Genomic DNA, 22989 nt, shown 5'->3' on the forward strand with positions numbered 1-22989 from the left:
CTGCCAAAAGGCCTCATTACAAGAGAAAGGAGAGAATAAAAGGGAGCTGCTATCATTTATCTTATTTCAGCTCCTTACAAGGAAAACGGGATCATTATGGGGGAAAAAATGTCTCAAAGTTTCTAGGCAGTACTTAAAGTTCCTTCCCCACAAAAACACGTTCAAAAATACTACCAACTCAGCTCACATTCCAGAAAAAAAGCAGACTAAATCCACCATGTACATGTGGCTATATAACAAGGTCTTTCCCAGGCCTGTATCGGTAGGGAGGTAGGAGTGAAGAAGAAAATGAAATGACTGCATTTTTTTTTTTTTTTTTTTGAGATGGAGTCTTGCTCTGTCACCCAGGCTAGAGTGCAGTGGCACAATGTCAGTTCACTGTACCCTCTACTTCCCAGGTCCAGGCAATTCTCCTGCCTCAGCCTCCCAAGTAGCTGGGATTATAGGCATCCTCCACCACCTCCAGCTAATTTTTGTATTTTTAGTGAAGATGGGGTTTCACCATGTTGTCCAGGATGGTCTCGATTTCCTGACCTCATGATCCGCCCACCTCGGCCTCCCAAAGTGTTGGGATTACAGGCGTAAGCCACTGCACCCAGCTGATGAGTGCATTTTTCTATATGTTATTTGTATCTATCTTGTGTATTTTGTATACTTTATCCCTATTCCACCATCAGCACCCCCCCCAAAAAAATTCACTGCTCAGTTTTCCAAACAGCAGTCTCAAAGACACGTCTCGTAAAATATCTTAGCAACAATGTCAATATTGTCTGACTACAGCTAACCATATTAACATTCCATTCTAATCATGAATTCTCAAACATAAAATGGAATGTGAATTACTTACTTCATTCATTTTTTGAGTATTACTCTGGGAAAAGAGCCCTCTAACAATTTCTATAAATTGGCATGTAAATTAAGCATCAAAATTATATTCAATAGCTATTACTTTTTGTGTATCTAACTTGCAAGTATCAGTATGAAAATAAGCAAATGTTGACAAGGAAATCAACATAAGTATAAGAACCAAACAAAATACACTGACAAATTACTTTGATCAAATACTCTTCCTTTGTTATTTCTCTAATGGAACCCTTTCACTCATCTGCTTGTATATTTGTATTCCAAGTTTACCTTTACAGCACTGCCAAGAACAGTTTACTAGATAATGAGGGATCTTCTAAGAGTTTTTAAAGTCACACACAACATGGCTGGTGGGGGCAGGCCCTGTGGAGACACAGGAACAAACAGCATATCAGTGGCTCCCAAACATGACTAACCATTCAAAAATCATTATTTAAAAAAAAAAAAAAAAAAAAAATAGGCCAGGTGTGGTGGCTTATGCCTGTAATCCCAGCACTTTGGGAGGCCAAGGCAGGCAGATCACTTGAGGCCAGAAGTTCAACACCAGCCTGGTGGTCTTGAATGAAAACGGTGAAACCCCATCTCTACTAATCTCTACTAAAAATACAAACATTAGCCGGACATATGGTGGGTGCTTGTAGTCCCAGCTACTCAGGAGGCTGAAGCAGGAGAATCATTTGAACTTGGGCGGTGGAGGCTGCAGTGAGCTGAGATTGTGTCAATGCACTCCAGTCTGGGAGACAAATCAAGACTCTGCCTTAAATAAAGAAAGAATAAAAATAAAAATAAAAATAGACGCTTGGACCCCAACACTAAATTCAGTAGGTCTTATGGGAATTTGAGTCACAAGGGCCTGGGTGAACCAGCCAGGTTTAGGAATCACCGCACTACACAATTACAGTAAAGCCCATTCCTGTAAAGCCAAAGGTGAACACTGATTCTTTGGATGTGCATGCATCTTTGCAGACACAGAGGTTTCTGATTTTAGGTCTCTGCATTCAGGCCTCATATCCCTGCCCCCTTCTGTCTCCTAGTGAACACATATCCCCCCAAGCCTGTTTACAGCAACTGTCCCTACAGCACTCTGCTAAGGACCTGCCTCTTACCGTGGCTTTTTCCTCCATCTGTTCCAGATGGAAAGGCGAGGGTCATGTTTGCCACACAGACAAGTGAGCTAGGAAAAAAGAATATCCTAGACGCCACCACTTACTAAAGTCAAAAGGAGAGTGTAAAGGAGCAGAAAAACAAGCCAAAATGGTATAGAAATTACTTAAATTATAATAAAAGCAAACATTTGTAAGATGCTTACTGTGGTTCAGGCACTGTCCTAAGCACCGTCTTTTTTTTTTTTTGACAAGTTTAAAACATGTATTTTAGATATAATTTATAAAATACTTAGTCTGCTGACTCAGGAGTCCTCAGTACAGGGTCGGGTGGGAGTGGGCAGCTGCCCGCTACACCAGCAGAGCAAGACTGCAGGGGTGTGGCCCTCTCTCCCATGCCCTTCTGTTCAGACACCCAAGGGGCCTGTGTGCACGCCTGGCATCACACGACCAGAAAACAGGACCTCAGAGGTTTCTTTAGTCGCTGTTTACCAGGGAGGCTGGGTATAGCCCTGCTGGCCCATCTCTGAGCAGGGCACCCCCAGATGGGGCAGAGCAGGGTATGGTTGGGCTGGGCAGGGCAGGGCTGGGTGGCAGGTGGACTCTGGAAGGGTCTGATGGTAGCATATAGGGTATTGACTCCTGCCTGCAGATGGGGAGCACCCTGATCAAGTGGGCTGAGAAGGGCTGGTCACTGGGCCTGGATCCCCCAGCTCCTTTGGTTATAGGCTAACATCAGAGTACTGGCTCATGGGAAGCGGTTAGCTGGAAGGTCTGAGGCCTGGCCCATGGGGTCAGGGAGGAGCTGGGGGAAGGGGACAGGTATAGTTACTGAGCTGGGGTCATCAATAGAGATGGAGCACCACATACTCTTAAGAGTTCAAGCCATGCCAGAGAGGGAAGATCTATCCACCTTCTGACCATACGAGGCAGAAGCCTCCAGGTCCTGGAGCCAAACTCTCTCCGGGTTTTCCCTGTGCTGATGGCAAATACTGAACAAGTCTCACATCCTTTACTTCTAAGCCCAGAAATGCAGTCTGACTTCCTGACACTCTGCTTTCTTCTAGAAGTAGTAAGCCTGGCTGGTAGGGAAACCACCCTGAGGAGTATGGGAAGGGGAAGTCTGTTCACTTTCCCTGTCTCCCAAAATACTAGAGGTGGGGTAACACCCTCCCCAAGCTCTCTGAGCCTTCAGAGTCGCCCAGTCTCCAGCAAGGCCCAGATGCCCTGGGACTTAGCTAGGGGAGGGAGGTATAGGCATGGGGTGCTCATCTGTCCTGGGGGTTGCAGAGCCCTGCCCCTTATCTGGGTGGCAGTAGGAACACAGAAGCTAAGATCACCAAAATCCTATGTTTTTAGGGAATTTCCGACAACATTTTCAAGTAGACTACCAAACTACCCTTTCTCAATTAAAAATTCATTAAACTACTAAAACCCCTCCTATGCACTTCTTATAAATCAGATATTTGTCTAAACAAACAAAAATAGGGGCAAAAAAGGATATTTTCAAAGGGAACTTACTTTTTACATGATGAAGACATGCACTTGGGGGTGGGTAGGTGTGAGTTCTCATTTGTGTTTTGAAATCCCAAATTAATGAGCATGATAAACTGTTATTGTGGGCACTGGCTTTACCCCAAGTGACACTGTCTGAGTCCGTGGTGGGTTCCCTCAACCTTCCCCTAACTTCTCCCACCCTTTCCCTTTCTACTGATTTGGGACAGCCCTTGTTGACAAAGCACTGTAATTTATTTAATTTTCACAATGGAGAGGACATAGATACTGTTATTATCCCTATTGTATAGATGCAGGTGAACCCAAGCAGCCTGGCTGCTATACCGCCCAAAACACAGGCTTTAGAGACAAACTAGGTTCAAATCCTGGCTGTGACACTCAGTAACTATGTAGTCTTAAGCTAGTTCTTTGACCTCTATGAATAAGCTATTGATGATGTAACTATTTATAAACATATAGCACACTGTCTGATACACAGAAAACACTCAAAAAAAAAATAAAAAATAAAAAAAGACACACACTTTCCAGCCAAGCGAGGTTGCTCACACCTATAATCCCAAGTACTAGGGATGCTAAGGCAGGAGGATCGCTTGAGCTCAGGAATTCAAGATCAGCCTGGGCAATATAGCGAGATCCCATCTCTTTAAAAAACAACAACTTCTCATAGTGCTATCATATTTTCTCCAAAAGATTCACTTTTTGCTGAACTGAGATTCACCTTCTGGTTTCTAATATCTTGAGCACTACTTCATCCCTCTCCAGAACATGTGAGTATCAAAAACTCCCAATATAAATTTAAATATCTCTACAAGTATATTTTATTGTTCCTTGCTTAATGGGCATTTCCCAAAGGCAGGTATACCATAGGTTTAAAAAAAAAATACAAAAAATAAAAAATAAAACCCTACATCTTCAACATTATCATGCCCGAAGTTTTTTAAAACAAGATTTAGCCTTCATAATTACTTAATGATACAGAGATACTACCTTCATTTTGTAAGCAAGAAAACAGGTTCAGAAAAAAGTATTCAAAGAAAACTAGTAGGCATATTCAAACAGACTCTTATGTTACTTAAGTTTTTTGAAACCAAACCCGCAGAGTTATTCACCCTTAAGATGCTGCTTCCATAAATCAAAAGGATTAGAGGTACTGTTGGAGGAGTCCAATAACCATGGTAACAGTTTAATGGATGGAGGGGGAAAAATCCTCCAGAATCTCTAATCTTCAGAATCTCGGAGCTAAGGATGTAGCTCTAAGAGGTTTAATCAGATTAGTAGAATCAAAACTCACACACAAATCAAGGAAATAAAGAGAGCTGACCTCCATGAAATATTGCTTTGTAACCTCTCAGTTTTCAACAGTGAATTTACAGAATTGATACAAAATCCTTCACTTAATCCTACAAAAAATAAAGGATGACTCACATGTATCTTTTTAGGCTTTATAATTCAAAATTAAACAAGACACACATTTGCCTTGCTTAGAACTTTAGCTAGCAAGCTATCAATGATTACCCACTTACCAAAATATTAGAACAACTATTGAACCCAAGAGAAAAACAGGTAAACAGGTAGGACAGAATAAGAAATTTAAATTTTTATTTTTGACAAATACTGACATAACATATACTATATGCCAAGCATGGGCTTGAGCCCTTTATAAATAGTAATTCATTTAATCCTCACAAGTGAATCACAGGGCCCAGAAAGGTTAAGTAATTTGCCCCAGTTCACACAGCTGATGAACTGTGGAGCCAGGATACAAACCCAGGCAATATGGTTTCAAATAGCCCATAAACATAAAAATGTGTTTGAATTCATTCTAAAGAACTGCATAATTAAAAACAGACACAATTTTTGCCTCTCATGCTGGCAAAGATGAAATAGTCGGATCATAACCTGCATTGGTAAGGATTTGAATAAACAAGCATTCTCTTGTATTACTGGTGGAATTGTAAACTTACCAACCTTTTCAAGGGACAATTTGACAAAACCTAGAAAAATTATAAATGAACAAACCTGTTACCCAACAGAATTTCTTACAACGATTCTTATGAAAGCACAGGCAGTTATGTACAAGGAAATTCACTCTAGAACGGACTTGTAATAAAAACCAAAAACTGTAACTCAGTGTCCATTAACAGAAGAATGAAATAAATTATAACTACCCAATGTAACACTGAGCCACTTTTTAGAAGGCTATGTATCGATATGTGCCAATATGAAAAAAATGTATAAAAATGCAATCACTATAGTAGTTTACAGAATAAAATGTATTATAAAGTCCATGTGGGGTTTCTTAAGGATCTATGTATGTACCGACGTGTGTCCATATGCACATATGTGCACAAAAGCACAGAAAATACCTAAAATGAGCATCTAAGAAACTTAACATTAATTGCCTTTGGGGAGTAAAAAGAGAAGCAGAGAAGAAATAGGAATAGTGTCTGTTTTAACGCCATCACATAGCTTTTGTTTTTATAATTGTGTACACTATTACATTTATGGAGTTTGAATGGCTTTACAAAAACAAGTGATTTTAGAATAGGATGGAATTAGGAGAGTCTCTAGGATACCAAGGAAAACTTTGCTTTAAAATATTGAGACCCTACCTCTACAAAAAATTTAAAAGTTAGCCAGGTGTAGAGCTGCACGCCTTAACCCAGCAACTAGGGAGCCTGAGGTGGGAGGACTGTGTAAGCCCAGAAGTTAGAGGCTACAGTGAGCTATGATCATACCACTGCACTTTAGCCTGGGTGACAAAACAAGACCCTGTCCCTAAAAATAAATAAACTTTAAAAAGAAATGTAGATATCACTTAGTGACTCAGTCTAGATTAAGACCATGTAAGAATCCTTCTAGGAAATAATCCTTCTAGGAAAAGAAAAAAAATCTAAAAGGGGAAAAAAAAAAAAAATGAACGTCCCTGAAGGAAGAAATTAGAAAGAAAATGTTCTATCTTCTATCTCAGGGACAGAGATATAGAGATACAACATAGAGATATGTTTTCCTTTATGTTTACTCAGTGCGAGAGATAATAAAGGAGGCCAGCCAGAGACACAGCTTATAAACCACTAACGTACAGTCGAACACTACACTTTGAGTCCATCTTTGCTTTAACTAGCTATATGACTTTGGGTAGTTGCTCAATGCCTCTTCTTCCAGGTCTTCCTCAAACAAGAAATTGAACTCAATTTCTAAGATCCTCCTAGATCTAAAACTTCAAAATGTCATTACTCTATCATAGTTTGAAAAAGAATCTCTACACATAATAATCTAAGAACATGCAGCCATGGATAAAAGTTTGCACTTATGAATACAGCAATTTATTAAGGAAATGTTGCTGGAACTATTCCCGTCTACTGTTGGGAACTCACCAGGAGTCAGGCTTCCACCAGCACATCTGGGTAGAGGAGCAACTTTGACATCTTTGGCTGTGCACAGAGACAGAATGTTATCAAGTACTGTGGACAACTTGATGACTCATTGGAGTTGCTTTTATGCTTTTATTTTGGTTTCTTTATAAATTCCTGAATGTAAGCCAATCAGACTAATGGATATCTAGCCTCAGCACAAACATGAAATGTTAACAATGCACAGAGAAACTTTTACCTATAGAACATAGGCAGTTTCACCATCAGCGACTTCAGTAAAAATTCCCCAATAAGCTTTCTAGGTAAGTCACATAGAAAATTTGCGTTACTATGCACAACGGCCACATTAGGAAAAGGGAAGAACAAGAATAAGCCCCCACAATCCCAACAGAAAAAAACAAGTACAAGGGCATGAAAAAGACAATCATTGAAGAAGAAATGCAACAGAGCAATAAATACTGAAAGAGGTCTACCAATCTCAAAGAAATGCTAATTAAAAACAATGAAGTGCAAGTTTTAACCTATAAAAGTGGCAAATATTACTAAAACTCACAAATACCCCCCAGTAATAGGAATTGTGCAAGCAGGCACATTCACATACTGCTTACACAGGGGGCAACCAACAGGAGCTTTCTAGAAAACAATGTGGCAAGAGGCACTAACAGCTTATAAAAAGTTCATTTTCTTTCCCTATTAATTCCATGCTTGAAAACATATTCTAAAATAGTTAGTAATTCATACAAAGGTATGTATTTTCCAGAGGGTTTTTTAAATGAAAAAAAAAAATACGGAAACAAATTGGGCCCAAATAAAATCATGGTACATTGGTACAATAAAATCTTAGGCATTTTCTTTGAACAAATGAATGACATGATATTTAAAAAAGATAAAGCAAAAAATATAGAATATCTTGGGTTATTTGCTTATAAGTATTATGAGTGTTTTCTATTTTCTTTTTTTTGTGGTGATAGGGTCTTACTACTCTGTCACCTGGGCTTCAGTGTGGTGGCATGATCACAGCTCATTGCAACCTCCACCTTCCAGGCTCAAGCAATCCTCCCACGTTAGCCTCCTAAGTAGCTGAGACTATAGGCATGTTCCACGACACCTGGCCAGTTTGTTTGTTTGTTTGTTTTTTAATAGACAAGGTCTCACTATGTTGCCCAGGCTGGTCTTGAATGCCTAGGCTCAAGCAATCCTCCCGCCTCAGCCTCCCAAAGTGTTGGGATTACAGGCATGAACCACTGGGTCCAGCCTATTTTTTGAATTTTGTACATTGAGCATATAAATATTGGGCATGGATTCAAATACTGATATTTATTTTCATTTTTACTTATCTAGTAGTTTAAAGAACATCTTAAGTATAATAAACATTCTAATTGATTGAGTTTTATTCTTCCTTAGTAGATAAAATAATGGTGTGTTTCATGACCAGTTCTCCAGGGTATCATGTTTATAGTAAGAACATTAAAGTGCTATAGATGAATTGTGTTCCCAAAATTCCTATGTTGAAGCTCTAACTCCCAATGTGATGGTATTTGGAGTTGGGGCCTTTGGGAGACAACTAGGTTGGATGAGATCAGACTAGATGGTTGGGTTACGTGAGCACATGATGAGATCAGCACTCTTATAAGAAGAGATACCAGAAAACTTGCTATCCCTGTCTCTACCATGTGAGAACACAGAGAGGGCAGCCCCTACAAGCACCTAGGCATGCTGGCACCCTAATCTCAGACTTTCAAGCCTGCAGCACAACAAGGGGAAATCAGTTTCTGTTGTTAAAGCCGCCCCATCAATGGTGCTTTGCTATGGCAGCTCAAGCATACTAAGACAACACAAAGATGTACTATCAAAAATCAAAATACTTTTAACATCTGGTACTCGGAAAGAAGCTTTCTAAATAAGTCATATAGAAAATTTGCTTGGTGGGGAGTGAAGAGCAAGCCCTCACAAAGAAACAATGCATTAACATAAATTCCTGAATTCTGGTAAGTGAAATAAAAACATAATCGTCAGGAAGACAGCTGTGTGCAGGTGGCTCTCTTCCATGCTTAACCTGGAGTCTACCTCCAGGCTCTTAGCCTCTGCTATCAGTCACTTTTATGATCTACAAAAACTCCAGACAAGATCTCAAACCACTACAGCCACCTCCATGCATGTCTCACATCAGAGACATCATCATTCCTGATGACATCCCAGGGCATAAAGATCATCACGATGTACAAATCTAGCAGCTGGAGGCTCCAAACTCCCTTAAAAATGGGCAAGTCCCTGACAAACTTTAAGAGTGTAAAGAATTAAAACCAGCTGCTCAGTTCCTTGTTTTACCTTTACCCACTGCACTGTGGTCACCAGAACATAGGACAAGAACTCAGGGTCTACAATGGTATTTTCATGGCGGATGAGTCATAACTAGCCTTCCCCTACAAGGACAGAGGGGAGTGGGAGAGAGAAGAAGACACACAGATCCTGCTTTCTAACTCTGATTCTAGATGTGAATAAGGTTTCTCAATTTGATGCTGATCCAGAGCTAGGGCTACCCAGCTGGTCACCCGATGGCCACCCTCATCAACTGCAAGGCAACTGATCGGTGAACGCACCATCCCCTTAAGACTCTTATGAGGAATACTCAGTTTGAATCATCATCCTTGAAATAAAAGTCAATCTACTTCCAAATCCTTTGTAGCCCGTCTCCCTACTCAGGAACTACACTTGCCAGTAGATTATATGAAATCAAGTTTTTTACATTTCTGTAGGATAGAAATAAAACCTTAGAATTCCCCTTTTAGGAAGTGCAAATAGAAAACACGGAAAAGCAAAGATGAAGCTTTTTATGGGAATTAAGTTACATATACATGGAGCTTTCTGAAAACTAAGTCTGTACAAAATAAGACCTTTGTGTTTTACAGAGGAGTTTTAATAAAAATTTGTGAAATAAAATTAGATTTGATAATTTAAAAATGAACTCTGAATTGCTCATTTGCCTACTAGTAATCAAGCTTCCTGTGGCATTTATACACAAACATACAAAAAGCAGCTCGAGTAAAGCAGCATTGTTTGAGAGTATTATCACATGCTTTATGATGATTTAGATAGGTGATGCCTTGCTGGAGATCTTATGCCAAAAAAAAGGACTTATTAGTCCAGGGTGACTAACTTCCCTTTCCCCTGGGGTTCAGAGCTTTCTCCAAGTATGCCCCCAACAGGAAAACAGTCAGTTCAGCATGAAACCAGCTTGGGCCTTACGTGTAGGTGCCTAATGATAAACGGTAGATATCTGTTCCCTTCTTCCTCTAACTCTTGCATCCTTTATATTTCCCTAAAACACATGGAAAAGCTATGAAGAGGTCGGGGGATGAGGGCCCTCCAAATATAAAGACCTTCATTCACAAAGGATGTGTTGAGATAACATTTTATAAACTGTACTTAGAAATCTATTCTCAAAACTGCTTGCCAACTCCCAAAATCCCTTTAGCAAGGAGAAAAGCCTTTCAGTTTAACTGTATAAAGAGAAAGCCATAAAATGCAAGTACTTCATAGAGGTTAAAAGGTAAAATACATTATTTTGAAAGAATAAACCACCATAGGGCAGACAAACGACTCAGAGTTTCCCCAGTTTTGTCATAGGGGAAAGGCTGAAGCTGGGAGAAAGAGCCTTTAGTACCCAGAGGAGATGCCAGAATATTTGGGAATAGGAAGTCATGGAAAGAAGCTTCTAGAACATCACTCTTCACCTGAGAGCAGTCCTGTCTTCTCCATAACAGAAAAGGAACAAAAGTTTTATTTTTTTTTTTTTTAAGGGTTTTGTTAGTTCTTTAAGGTATCACAGTTTTCTCAAGAAAGAAAAGATGTACTGGATATCTAGCAGAGACCAAATGTTAAGCTAAAACACTTTTGCAGAAGGGTATTCTTCTTCAGCCCTGACAATATAAGGTAGTTTAATCAAGGTTAAGAAAATCCGTCCAAATTCAAGTTAAACAGGTGATCGAGCTGCAATGTGAGTCTGTGTCCTCTAATTTCAAAGTCCATGCTTTTTCTTGACTTTGTGACATACATGAGGGACAACAAAGAAAATCTGATGAAGGAACCTATCAAACCAGAGGGAACAACCAGCATTCCTGCTCCTATTAAAAATCAGGCTGGGCGCAGTGGCTCACGCCTATAATCCCAGCTCTCTGGGAGGCTGAGGTGGGCGGATCACCTGGGGTTAGGATTTTGAGACCAACCTGGCCAACATGGCAAAACCCCACCTCTATTAAAATAAGAAAATTAGCTGGGTATGGTGGCACATACCTGTAATCCCAGCTACTTGGGAGGCTGAGGCAGGAAAATCGCTTGAGCCTAGGAGACTGAGGTTGCAATGATCCAAGATGGCACCACTGCACTCCAGCCCAGGCAACAGAAGCCGAGACTTGGTCTCAAAAAACAAAACAAAAAACACAGACCAGTCCCATTCTATGCTTAAATCATGTTCTAACATTTTGCAGAATTTGTTTAAATGCTCCAGTAAATAATACAATACCTTTATACTGAATTATTTCTGCTTGTTTTGTTGCTTGGGAAACACTTTTGGAGAATGTTAACAAGAAGATACCAAATATCCATAGCTCAGCAAGAGAGTCACTGCACTAAATTCCTAAATAGTTCACAACCACAGAAAACGGGCAATGGCAGCACAGAATAATCAAAAGCAGCTTCGTATTTTCCAGATAAAACAAAGCATCATTTGTATTGAGGCATGTTTAGAAGGTACCACTGAAAGCCAGGCTGCAGCCTGGAACGGCTTAAAATACCAAGTTTAACAATCAACATCAATGGCTTTTAAACTTTAGAGGCAAACAGCTTCCTTCTACTTGAAATTCAAAGTGAAGAATTAGAAGCAAAGCTAATAGATTAATTCAGTACACACACAGGCTTAGAGACTATCCAATGCCTTAATTAACATCATTACAAGTGTATTTAGCCAACCACCTGGGTTTTAATGAGAGAAAGGTAAAGGTCAATTTTTTTTTTTAATAAGTTGCTTCAAACTAAGCCCCCCTACTGGGGAAAATAAAAGAGCACAAATAATTTAACTGAAAAGAAAAGACTAATATGAACAGTTATTATTTTGGCACATTAAGGAACTATTCCTTAATCAGTCTCTATTTTAATTGAGGCAGTACTGCAAATAAAAGTTCACTGAACTTTGCTGTTCTGCCTCAGCTTGAACCTACTTCCTCACCAATACTGAACAAGTAGGAGAATTACAGCGGGCAAAACACTACAGATTGAAGACTAGTGGAAGGCAGGAGAAGGAACAGAGGTAGACAGGAACCAGCCTTCCCTAGAGAGGGCAAGAGGCCTTGACCACCTAATGCTTCCAGAGTAAGGACAAAATCTCCAGGGTTTAAAGAAAAAATAGAAACACTACCAACTGTGAGCTTTAATTACATCATAGATGTTAGATCAAATTGTGTTTCATTTCTTGGAGACCAGTAGAAAAAAAATATTAGCTGAGTCATTTACTCACTATGTGGTAGTAATAGCTACCATAATGAGCTGTAATTAGATATCTGTGCTTCCTTAGTTTTTGAAGGGGAGGGAACCTGTCCAACGTCTGTGACTGAAGAATCCTCCACAATGCATATGGTGGTGGAAGGTAAAGTCCACCTTGTATAAATCTTAGCCAAGAAGCTGTCCAAGCACACTCTTCCAGACTCTCATGCAGCTAGAACCAAGGCATGTGAACCAGGTTCGGCCATTTACATGCACCTGCCTCACATTTTCAAATTGTCCTTAATTTTCCTTTAAGCACCTTCTCTTCCAGATGGATTTTGGAATCAATTTTATAGTGTTTTTTTTTGTTGTTGTTTGTTTTTTGTTTTAAGATGGAGTCTCGCTCTGTTGCCTAGGCTGGAGTGCAGTGGCACGATCTTGGCTCAATGCAAGCTCACCCTCCGAGGTTCATGCCATTCTCCTGCCTCAGCCTCCAGAGTAGCTGGGACTACAGCACCTGCCACCACTCCCAGCCGATTTTTTTTATTTTTAGTAGAGACGGGGTTTCACCGTCTTAGCCAGGATGGTCTTGATCTCCTGACCTCATGATTCACCTGCCTCGGCCTACCAAAGTGCTGGGATTACAGGCGTGAGCCACCCGCCCGGCCAATTTTATAGTGTTTTTAAAAAAACACACAGGATTTTTAGAGCCATAAAACTACTCTGTGATACAACAATGGTAAATATGTCATTATACATTTGTTCAAACCCACGGAATATACAATATCAAGAGTGAACCTGATGTAAACTACGGACTTTGGGTGATAACAATGTGTCAATGTAGGTTCATCAGTTGTAACAAATGCACAACTCTGGGGCAGAATGTTGATAATGGTGGAAGCTATGCATGTGTAGGGGCAAATCTCTGAACCTTCAATTTTGGCTGTGAACCTAAAACCACTCAAAAAGAAAAAAGTCTTCTTTAAAAATTGGGGATTTCATTAGGGATTAAATGGAATGTCTATATAATTATGGAAGAGCTAGGTGGTTTAAAATAATGCATCAGCTTATTCAGAAAAACAGTATTTCTTTCCACTTATTCAGGTCTTCCTTTAAGTCCTTCAATGAAGTTTTATTTTCTTTAATGTGAGGCTTGCACAGCTGGTCACAGTGGTTCACGGCTTGTAATCCCAATACTTTGGGAGGCTGACGTGGATGCACTGTGTAGGCCCAGGAGTTTGAAACCAACCTGGGCAACACGGTGGAAATCCTATCTCTATTAAAAAACAACAACAACAACAACAAAACCCCACAAAAATGAGCCAGGCAAGGTCGTGTGGTGGCTACTCAGGAGGCTGAGGTGGGAGGATGACCTGAGCCTGGGAGGTCAAGGATGCAGTGACATGAGATTGTGCCACTGCACTCCAGCCTGGGTGACACTGCAAAAACCTGTCTCCAAAAAAAAAAAAAAATCAAAAAAAAACAAAAAACAAAACAAAACAAAAAAAACCTTGCACATTTCTTCTTAGGTTGATAAAGTTTTTGTTCTGTTTTAAAATGGGACTTCTTTCCTATTCATTTTCCAAACAGTGTTTCTGTACAGAAAAACACTAACTTCCAGTGTGGCTCTTATATCCATTGTAAATGCCTACTAGGTCCAGATTTAATATCACAATACTCTTATTCTTAAGAGTCTAGTAATTATTTAATTTTTAAAACTAAGTAACTGTTTAATAGCAGTAACATGAATGTCTTCTGATAGTAAAGGTTACTTAAAATTAAGAAACATGTGGTAAAGGTTGTAGGCCTCTCTGGAGAGCTTCAAAAATAAACACGGCGCCTCATTTGCTTATTTGAGATCAAGGTCCTAATATAAAGCAGGGAGAGGAAAAAAAATAAGATGCCCTCATCTGGCCTTCTCCCTATATTATGGTTTAATACCGATTTTTGCTCCCTTAGGCCAAACTCAAGGTCAAGAAAAATACAGTGCTGATTTGCACTGATGGAACAGCAGGAACAAAGTGAATATGCTTTCTAAAAAACCATGGTAAAGTTTTAAAAATTACATTCTCCAGTGTGCCTCTATAGCCTTCTGAAAACACCTTTTTTGCCCAGCTATAAGCATTTCCTAGGTAAAAATGCGTGATCATAAAAAAGAAGAATTCTGCTAATTATTTTGAGTTTACTCGATGATTTTCAATAGTTTAAGTTTCACCGTACGTAATATTGCAAATATCCGCCAGGCGCAATGGCTAATGGCTGTAATCCTAGCACTTTGCGAGGCCGAGGCAAGTGGATCACTTGAGGTCAGGAGTTCAAGACCAGCCTGACCAACATGCTGAAACCCCATCTCTACCAAAAATACAAAAATTAGCCAGATATGGTGGCCCGTGCCTATAATCCCAGCTACTCGGGAGGCTGCAGCAGGAGAATTGCTTGAACCCAGGAGGCGGAGGTTGCAGTGAGTGGAGATGGTGCGCAACTGCACTCCAGCCTGGGAAACAGAGTGAGGCTGTCTCAAAAGAATAAAAACCAACAAACACAATATTGCCAGTATCTCTATATATAGATATAGATATAGTTTGAATTCAATACCTGCTAAAGTTTTACCTATAGCTATCCCTAAAAAGATGTGGTAACTTCTTTTAAGGGATAAACGAGGGAATAACAACTGTTCAATGCTTCTGAAAAAGATTTGGTTTCCATTGAAGGATACTAAGTTTATCGCAGTTACTGCATTTTCCAAATTCTCAAAATAGGTTTAACATAAAAGTGTAGTAAAAGATTGCCTGAAAAAACAACCTACAAAGGACATGAAAAGCTGAACTCGGCCGGGCGCGGTGGCTCAAGCCTGTAATCCCAGCACTTTGGGAGGCCGAGACGGGCGGATCACGAGGTCAGGAGATCGAGACCATCCTGGCTAACACGGTGAAACCCTGTCTCTACTAAAAAATACAAAAAACTAGCCGGGTGAGGTGGCGGGCGCCTGTAGTCCCAGCTACTTGGGAGGCTGAGGCAGGAGAATGGCGTAAACCCGGGAGGTGGAGGCGGAGGTGAGCCAAGATTGCGCCATTACACTCCAGCCTGGGCAAGGAGAGGGAAACCCCGTCCCAAAAAAAAAAAAAAAGAAAAGCTGAACTCAAGTTTAGACATGTCTCCTAAATTTCTATGATTATGAGTTCAAGTACATGGGAATGAATTTTCTTCTGTCTTTGCAACCAAGATTGATTTTAATTGGAAACAGCACAGCAAAATTTTTCCATATTGCAGGAGATATTACTACCTAAGTTTCAGAGTAGTCTTGGTAGATTAGCCAGCTTTAATTTATAGAAAAACTTAGCTATGATTTACTTATATGATGAGGACTGGCATGGACCAATATACGAGTGGTCAAATTCCAAGTATTTCCCCCAACAATCCTGTGACATAACTTCATCAGGATTTAAAACTCCATCTGCTTTGTTGCTAGCCTGATACAGCCAGGTTCTAGTTAAGAGCAAAAAGGCACATACTATGCAGATGTTTTATGGGAAACGTTCCCATTGCTCTTTCAAGTTGGTTTGTATTAGTGAAAAAGCCATACGTAGTGTGGAAATTATTAAGAAGAAATGATTCAGAAAAAGCAATAGTTGCTTTTAAAGACCAAGGGGAGAAATAAACCCAAAATCACACGCTCTGAAACTGGAAAAGTTTCAAATGCAAACTGTGTTCCTGTCTGGTGTGTCTGAAAGGCACGGGTGCTGAAGATTATTAATATATTGTTATTTCTTCTAACGATGGCACTGGTCAAAGAGGATGGTAGGCCTGTTTTGAAGAACTGTTACCGACGGGGGAGTTTAGGCTTGGGGACCCTGGTCCTGAGAAAAATAACCCACTGGTTGGCAGAGTTCCAGCCCAACAGACAGCTTAGGATCTAACTTGATGCTGGAAATTACAAAGGCTTCTAATGAAGCAAATAACAAAGTTCCTATGATTGGTGACAGATGAGCCAAAACTGAAAAAGTTTTTCGTTGTTATTATTTTTAAACAGCTTTCAGAAAACTAACAAGACCTTTTGGCCTTGACCCAGCAGAGAATAAATGTCCCCCCTCGGATGGATATTCTGTGAACTGAAATTTCTCCACAGTAACAATTCTAAATAATTATTCAAAGCCAGGGGTTGATTTTCTAAGGTTAACTATGGTCTCCTGTTTAGGTCATTAAAAACTGGTTTTTCCTTTTCTTCGGTGTCTGCTCACCCAGGCATTGATGAGAAGCTTTAACAGCAGCCTTGCAATAAAGGCTCTACTTTTAAGGTGAGTTTGTCATTTTGCAGACTTGGTTTAAGGGATAATTAGCAATAAATAGAGATTTTGTCTAGGTTCTATAAACTAAAAATTTTAGAAATCCACTTACTCTCTTATATAAGTATAGAAACAACAGACATTAATATTATCACAAGGCACTGCAAGATCTTTTGAAGAATTAGCCATAATTTTGTGATGCTTCATTAATAAGCATACTTCTTAAAACAGAAATTAAAATTGAAACATTATTTGACATAGTAACTCAGAAAACCAGTCATTCTCCAAGGAGACTGGATTAACATGGGTTTACCGAGTGAAAGGTAACATTTCAGGCAAGTCAATTCATGCTAACATTTTTATTGTGCAATACAGGTAGACAATATATACTTATTCTAGCAAGAGAAAAAGGGTGTACCACTCAGTGTTCACCAAAATAACCCTAGAATAGGTTAGTACATGGAATGTAATGCTGTTAGAGTCACAATGACAATATGCACCAGAACTCTACAAACGAAAATGAAACTCAAGCCAAATTAAGTAGTTCTCATTATAATGAAAACAAGCAGTCTGGCATTAAGTGGGGCTCCACCTGTTAGGAATAAAATTTGATACTCCAAAAGATGAGGACCAGTCAGCCAGCAGTTGGTCAAACATATAAAATGTAATCACGTGGGAAAGGGAATGGGATTTCTAGAAACCAAATTCCTGAACACACCTGCTATCCCTCAATGTCTTTAACTTTGACTCCCTCCAGATCTGAATGACCTATTGAAACTATGAACCTTTCAAGTCTCTGGGAAAGGATTTGGTTATAACCCAAACTCAATTCTCAAAGTCATTTCTCATAAGAAAGCTCAAAATTATGTTTCCTGTCCTTTTTCTTTTTTAAGAGACAGGGTCGGCTCTGTTGCCCAGGCTGGAGTACAGTGGCATTATCATAGCTCACTGCAGCCTTGAACTCCTGGGCTCAAGAGATCCTCCTGCCAGAGCCTCCCAAGTAGCTATGATTTACACACATGTGCCACCATACTCAGATAATTTTTTTAAGCTTTTTTGTAGAGGCAAGTGTCTCGTTATGTTGCCCAGACTGGTCTTGGAACTCCTGGCCTCAAGCAATCCTCCTGCCTTGGCCTCTCAAAATGCTAGGATTACAGCTGTGGGCCACCATGTCTGGCCCATTTCATTTCTCATAGCCTCCAGCACACTGTTTGTGCTAACCCAGGTAACCCTCTCTGACCCACTGCCAAAGCAACAAATCCATCCAGCCTGGGGTGAGGAGCAGCTTGCTGCCCGCTGTCCATGGCTGGGCTCATTCTTGCACACAAACCTGCTTCCTTCTTGCCTCCTTTTCCTCCCTCTCGGCTCTTCTTCAGCACTGCCTTTAACATTTTCAACACTTGTTTCTAAAGAGAAAAGGAACAGAGAGAAGAGGAATTAAACGTTGAAAGTTGGAATATAACTTGTGTATTGACAAAAAGAGGTAACTTGCATTCAAACAAACAGACCGCTTAATATTAAGGTACCTTAGTACCTTAAGTCTTACATTAATTTTCTATGAATAAACCATGGCGGGAAACTGAATGCTGAAGACACAAGGAATGTTCCATAACTTTTAATGAAGTGATTAGAAGTTCACTGTTGTTAGAAAAGCTAAAAAAAAAAAAAAAAATACAATAGTGCATTCTCAGCATTCCACATCTAATTAAGGTTATGAGGCTAAACCTGGGTACAGTACTGCAAGATATTTGGCACAGTTTCCCAATCCCAGTTCATCAAAAGGCGGCACGAGAACATGGAATCAAAAAGAAAATGAAAGAAGCTACATGGGTAAAGGCAATGTTTTACAGGTGTTACTAATTATATAATCACAAGGAAAACATTTTGGAAGGTTATGAAATGAGGCATATCTTACAAACATTTGCAAAATAAATACAGTGGGAACACATTTTAACCCTGATCAGAGAACCCAATTAAACAGCACACACTACAGTGGGTTTTTACTATATATAGTTATAACTTTGGGGTGGGGAAGGGAAGTAAGTAGAATAGGCCTGTGGCACTATGACCAAATCCTTTAAAGAAAAGGCTGTATCTTTAAGCAGGGTTGTACTAAGCTTGTAAAAACACCACAATGGCCCAGGCCTAAGATGAAACATGAAACCATCTCTACAGCAAGCGACAGACAAAAGGACCATTATTTCATCACGAAGCCAGGATCCTTTAAGCTCTCTCTCCCAACTAACTCAGATGAGATGGCTGAACAACCCCAGACGGTAACCAATCTTAGTGGGTTGTGTTACCCATCACACCTTTATTAATGCACTGAGAGGGAAGCAGAAGGCAAGCATCTCTCTTGAACAGGCAAGAAAAGGGGTGGGGAGAGGAGGAATGAGGATGGGGAAGGGGAGGGGAGCAGAGAAAGGGAGGCAAGAAGGGAGAAACTCCTATGTAGGAGGGCTCCCAAATTTGCCTAGTTAGCACAAATGCCTCAAATGGCCTCAGTGTAACACACCACCTCTCAGCCCCCAGAGTAAGCAGAAGTTTTGTGGGACCCGTTGAGAAGGGTAAGGAACCCCAATGTGTTGCCATTCACAGAATCACACAATGTAAGCAGGCAGCATGACCTTTCTTATCATTTGGTCCAAGCCTGTATTTGTTTTCCCAAGCCTTCTGTTTTACTGATGAAGAAACAGAGACCCAGGGAGGCTGGCTTGCCAGGGGCCACGCAGCTAATTAACAGCAGGGCCAGAATCCAAATCTGCAGCAGCCCAGCAGGACCTCCTTCCTCCCCTCCACCAGGCTGGTCTCTCCTCACACATCAATGAAAGCTTTGGGCAACAACAATCGAACAAAACTGAGTGATACTAGAAAGATAGTATCTTAGGCAGAATCTGGAAAAAGCCATACTGAAGGTTATCGGAGTAAAATCATCTTACACACAAGTTTTATATACTGAAGGGGCATGGCTTAGAGCCTAATTCTGTTTTTGAAAATGCTGCTTGAATAAACCCTTGTGAAAAAATTTAGATTTCACCTAAAGGGCAAACACTAAAGTTGGAAGGGAGCAATAGTTTCCACAAGGAACCGATGGAAAATACAAACTTCTGTTAACAAGCACACTTCAGAGAAACAATGAAAAATACTGTAGTATAAAAAAGTGGCAGGAAAAGTTAATAATAAATAGATACCTGGTAAGCACAGACATATTCTTCAACCAACCAACTTTGGGGTTTATAAATTAGAAAAAACTACCTAAAAATATGAGAAAAACACTGGCGGAGCCATGCCACCAAAGCTCGTCCAAGGTCCCTTGCACCAAGCCTTGGTGAACTCTTCCAGAGCCGTATGTTTACCTGGATCACCGACCAAGCTCAGGCCCCACCACATCCATGAGCTGCTTCTGATTAATCACCCAGGTCACCACCAGTTAGAGCAGACCTACCATGCCACTCAGAATAGGCATCCCATGGGGCAAGGACTACGTGACACTGACTTTGGTATCTCATCCCAGACACCCTGTTTTCCTATTTTGGGGCACTCACCTATTTTCAGGATAGATGTACCTTCCACATCAGTGGTCTTAAGTGAAAGAGGCTATCAAATATCTGCTATAATACTTCTTCCAGTTCCTGTTTTCCTCCATAAATAGCAACTCTAGGCTATTACATATATAGGGAAATAGCTTAAATTTTATATTCTTAAAAAAGCTATTCAAACTGTGACCTGGAGCAACTTGAACTGACTATACCCCAGTGCAAAAATAAGGAACCATCCTCCCCTCCCCTAGACTGGAAAGGAAAAATGTAAGTCTTCCCAGCAAGTTAAATTCTGAAATTAACACAGATCAGAGTGGAGCTATACAAAGTCACCTGGAAGTCTCAATCATCTCTGGCCTTAAACCTGTAACTGGAACTTAATAGTCACCAATGGACATACAGGCTATGCCCACCGAAAGGGGGATGGTTAGAAATAACATTTATAGGAATAGGCCATAGGGGCCAATGACAACAGTACACTCCAGAGAAGACTATCTGGCATGCCAGACAGTATCTGCACACTTATAAACACATATCCCTACATTCAATTCTGGAAATGGACACATTGGGCTGTTGCAGCTGCGTGCTGTCACACATTGGTATGATACAACTACTTCTTGTTCTGGTTCTGTTCACACCGAGAAGCACCTCGTAATCTGGCTCCTTTCTTAGTCTGCAAACAGTGGGGAGAGAGTGTGCTGGTCCAGTTCACACAACTGTCTGGCTTGCTGACAGACACAATTCTGAGAATAAATTAACAAATCAGTACTCCAGCTTTAAACAAAAGCTCTCATGAGCTTTGCTTTATTAAAGGGAGTCACTTTGTCCAGTACCATCAATTTAAGACATGGAGAATACTGAGTTTCTGAGGACCAAAGGGAAGACAGTGGTAAATTCCTCAATGGAAATGGCACCGTGAAACCCACCTATGTAGGCAGCCAGTAGGCTCTCCTCTTCTGCATCATCATACTTCCCTTCCAGTAGCAACTTCAACTACTGTCATTTTTCCCCTAAAAGGGTGAACACTGAGCTGTCATGAACATGAACCAAATAGAAATGATGCAAACCAGCCTTTCTGACACAGTAATTCAGACTCAGCAGATTAAATGACAAGCCCAACATACTGTGTGGTAAGGAAGTACCTATGGACAAGTATCACAGGACAAAACATAAGAAATAGTGTTCTTTTTTACTATATATATATATGTGTGTGTGTGTGTGTGTGTGTGTTTTGTTTTGTTTTGTTTTGAGACAGAGTCTCACTTTACTGCCCAGGCTGGAGTGCTGTGGCACAGCCTCAGCTCACTGCAACCTCCACCTCCTAGATTCAAGTGATTTTCTTGCCTCAGCCTCCTGAGTACCTGTGATTACAGGTACCTACCACCATGCCCAGCTAATTTTCATATTTTTAGTAGAGACGGGGTTTCACCATGTTGGCCAGGCTGGTCTCAAATTCCTGATTTCAGGTGATCCGCCTGCCTTGGCCTCCCAAAGTGCTGGGATTACAGGTGTGAACCGCTGCACCAGGCCTACTTTATATTATAGACCAAAGGCACAGATATAATTCAAATACTGACCAAACGATCCCTCAAGTTCTGCCCCATAAAACCTTAGCCTCTATGACAACAAGTAGAAAAAATGTACTGTTAGACCTAAATACTTAAGAATAAGTCTTTGAAAATGTGAAGAATGTCAGATGTCTTTTCTCTTCATTACATACTTTTGAGGAAGAGAGTGTAGGGGAGAAAAGGCATCTTTTCCTCAATCTTTTCCTCACCCATGGCAAGGTTCATGGCTGACACCCCTATAACAAAAAGACAGATTAACAAGAGAAAGGCATTAACAAATTTATTCAACCAAAGTTTTGCATCACACAGGAGCCTTCGGAAATGAGGATCCAGATACTCAGGAAACTGAATTTTTAGGCTTAAGTACAATGAAGAATGAACAGCCACATAGAAGCATGATTGAACAAAAAGGGAAGGAGGCCTAATAATTGGGGTGGGGGCCCTCAGCAAGGCCTGCTTGTCCAGATTCTTCCTGTCCTCTGGGTACAGGGCAGGACCTCTCTGGAATGAGAGTCAGGTGAGATAGGTCAGAGAATTCCTTGATGACTATGCTTCAGGGGAGAAAGGCAAGGGGAGGTCAGAGGGACCTCCTTTCTTCTGCAGTCTCTCTTATATGCCAAGGTGCCATATTGGGGGGTATCCTGTCCTGAGCCCCAGCAAAAGGAAAGACCAGCCTCTAGGTTACTACAACTAAAGGTTACCACAACTAAAATTGACTAACAGAAGTAAATTTCCTGTAATGTTCATTGAGAAGAAAAGATGAATAGATAACATTACTCTGAGAAGGCCAATGGTCTGAAGTCACCTAAATTTCTACTATCACTCAACATGTAAGTTTCCCAAATGTCACAGATTCTTCTTTTAAGCCCCCCAGAAGTTAGATTGACTATCAAAAGCTTACTTTTACTTCTGGTATTTCTCCTTCAGCACACCCAGTCTTTGGGGACAGGCACAACCTCTCTACATTACGTATTTGAATTCTGCACAGCATGTTGTGTTGGCATATAAAATGTAACAAAAAGCACCCTAGACAAAATAGTAAGATGATTCCAAAACAAGACAAAATCTATTTCAGCCTGTAATCACAATGGCAATATCAGAGCCATGACCACCTTGTCTGAGATCACAGAAGAGTACTAGCAGCAAAATGTTTCTCTTCTGGAGTGCCATACTGCCTATTTACACAATTTCAAGTGGAATCTGGGAGCTGAGGGCAGGGACTACGTTTATTCTTTAACAGATACAAACAGAAGCCAGAACACAGG

The 22989-nt window shown here is 40.4% G+C and overlaps 1 protein-coding gene across 2 annotated transcripts in view; it reads right to left on the reverse strand.

Moving 5' to 3' along the window:
• Positions 1-22989, reverse strand: part of TANC1 (tetratricopeptide repeat, ankyrin repeat and coiled-coil containing 1) — a 273934-nt gene that overhangs the window by 155772 nt on the left and 95173 nt on the right. For both annotated transcript variants that reach the window (XM_011947131.1, XM_011947130.1), the window contains exon 3: positions 17948-18023. In XM_011947131.1, the coding sequence (XP_011802521.1) occupies positions 17948-18008 (61 nt within the window). In that variant the 5' untranslated portion in view covers positions 18009-18023. The remainder of the gene's footprint in view (positions 1-17947; positions 18024-22989) is intronic.

This window comes from Colobus angolensis, unplaced genomic scaffold, assembly GCF_000951035.1.
Source record: "Colobus angolensis palliatus isolate OR3802 unplaced genomic scaffold, Cang.pa_1.0 Scaffold259, whole genome shotgun sequence".
NCBI lineage: Eukaryota > Metazoa > Chordata > Mammalia > Primates > Cercopithecidae > Colobus > Colobus angolensis.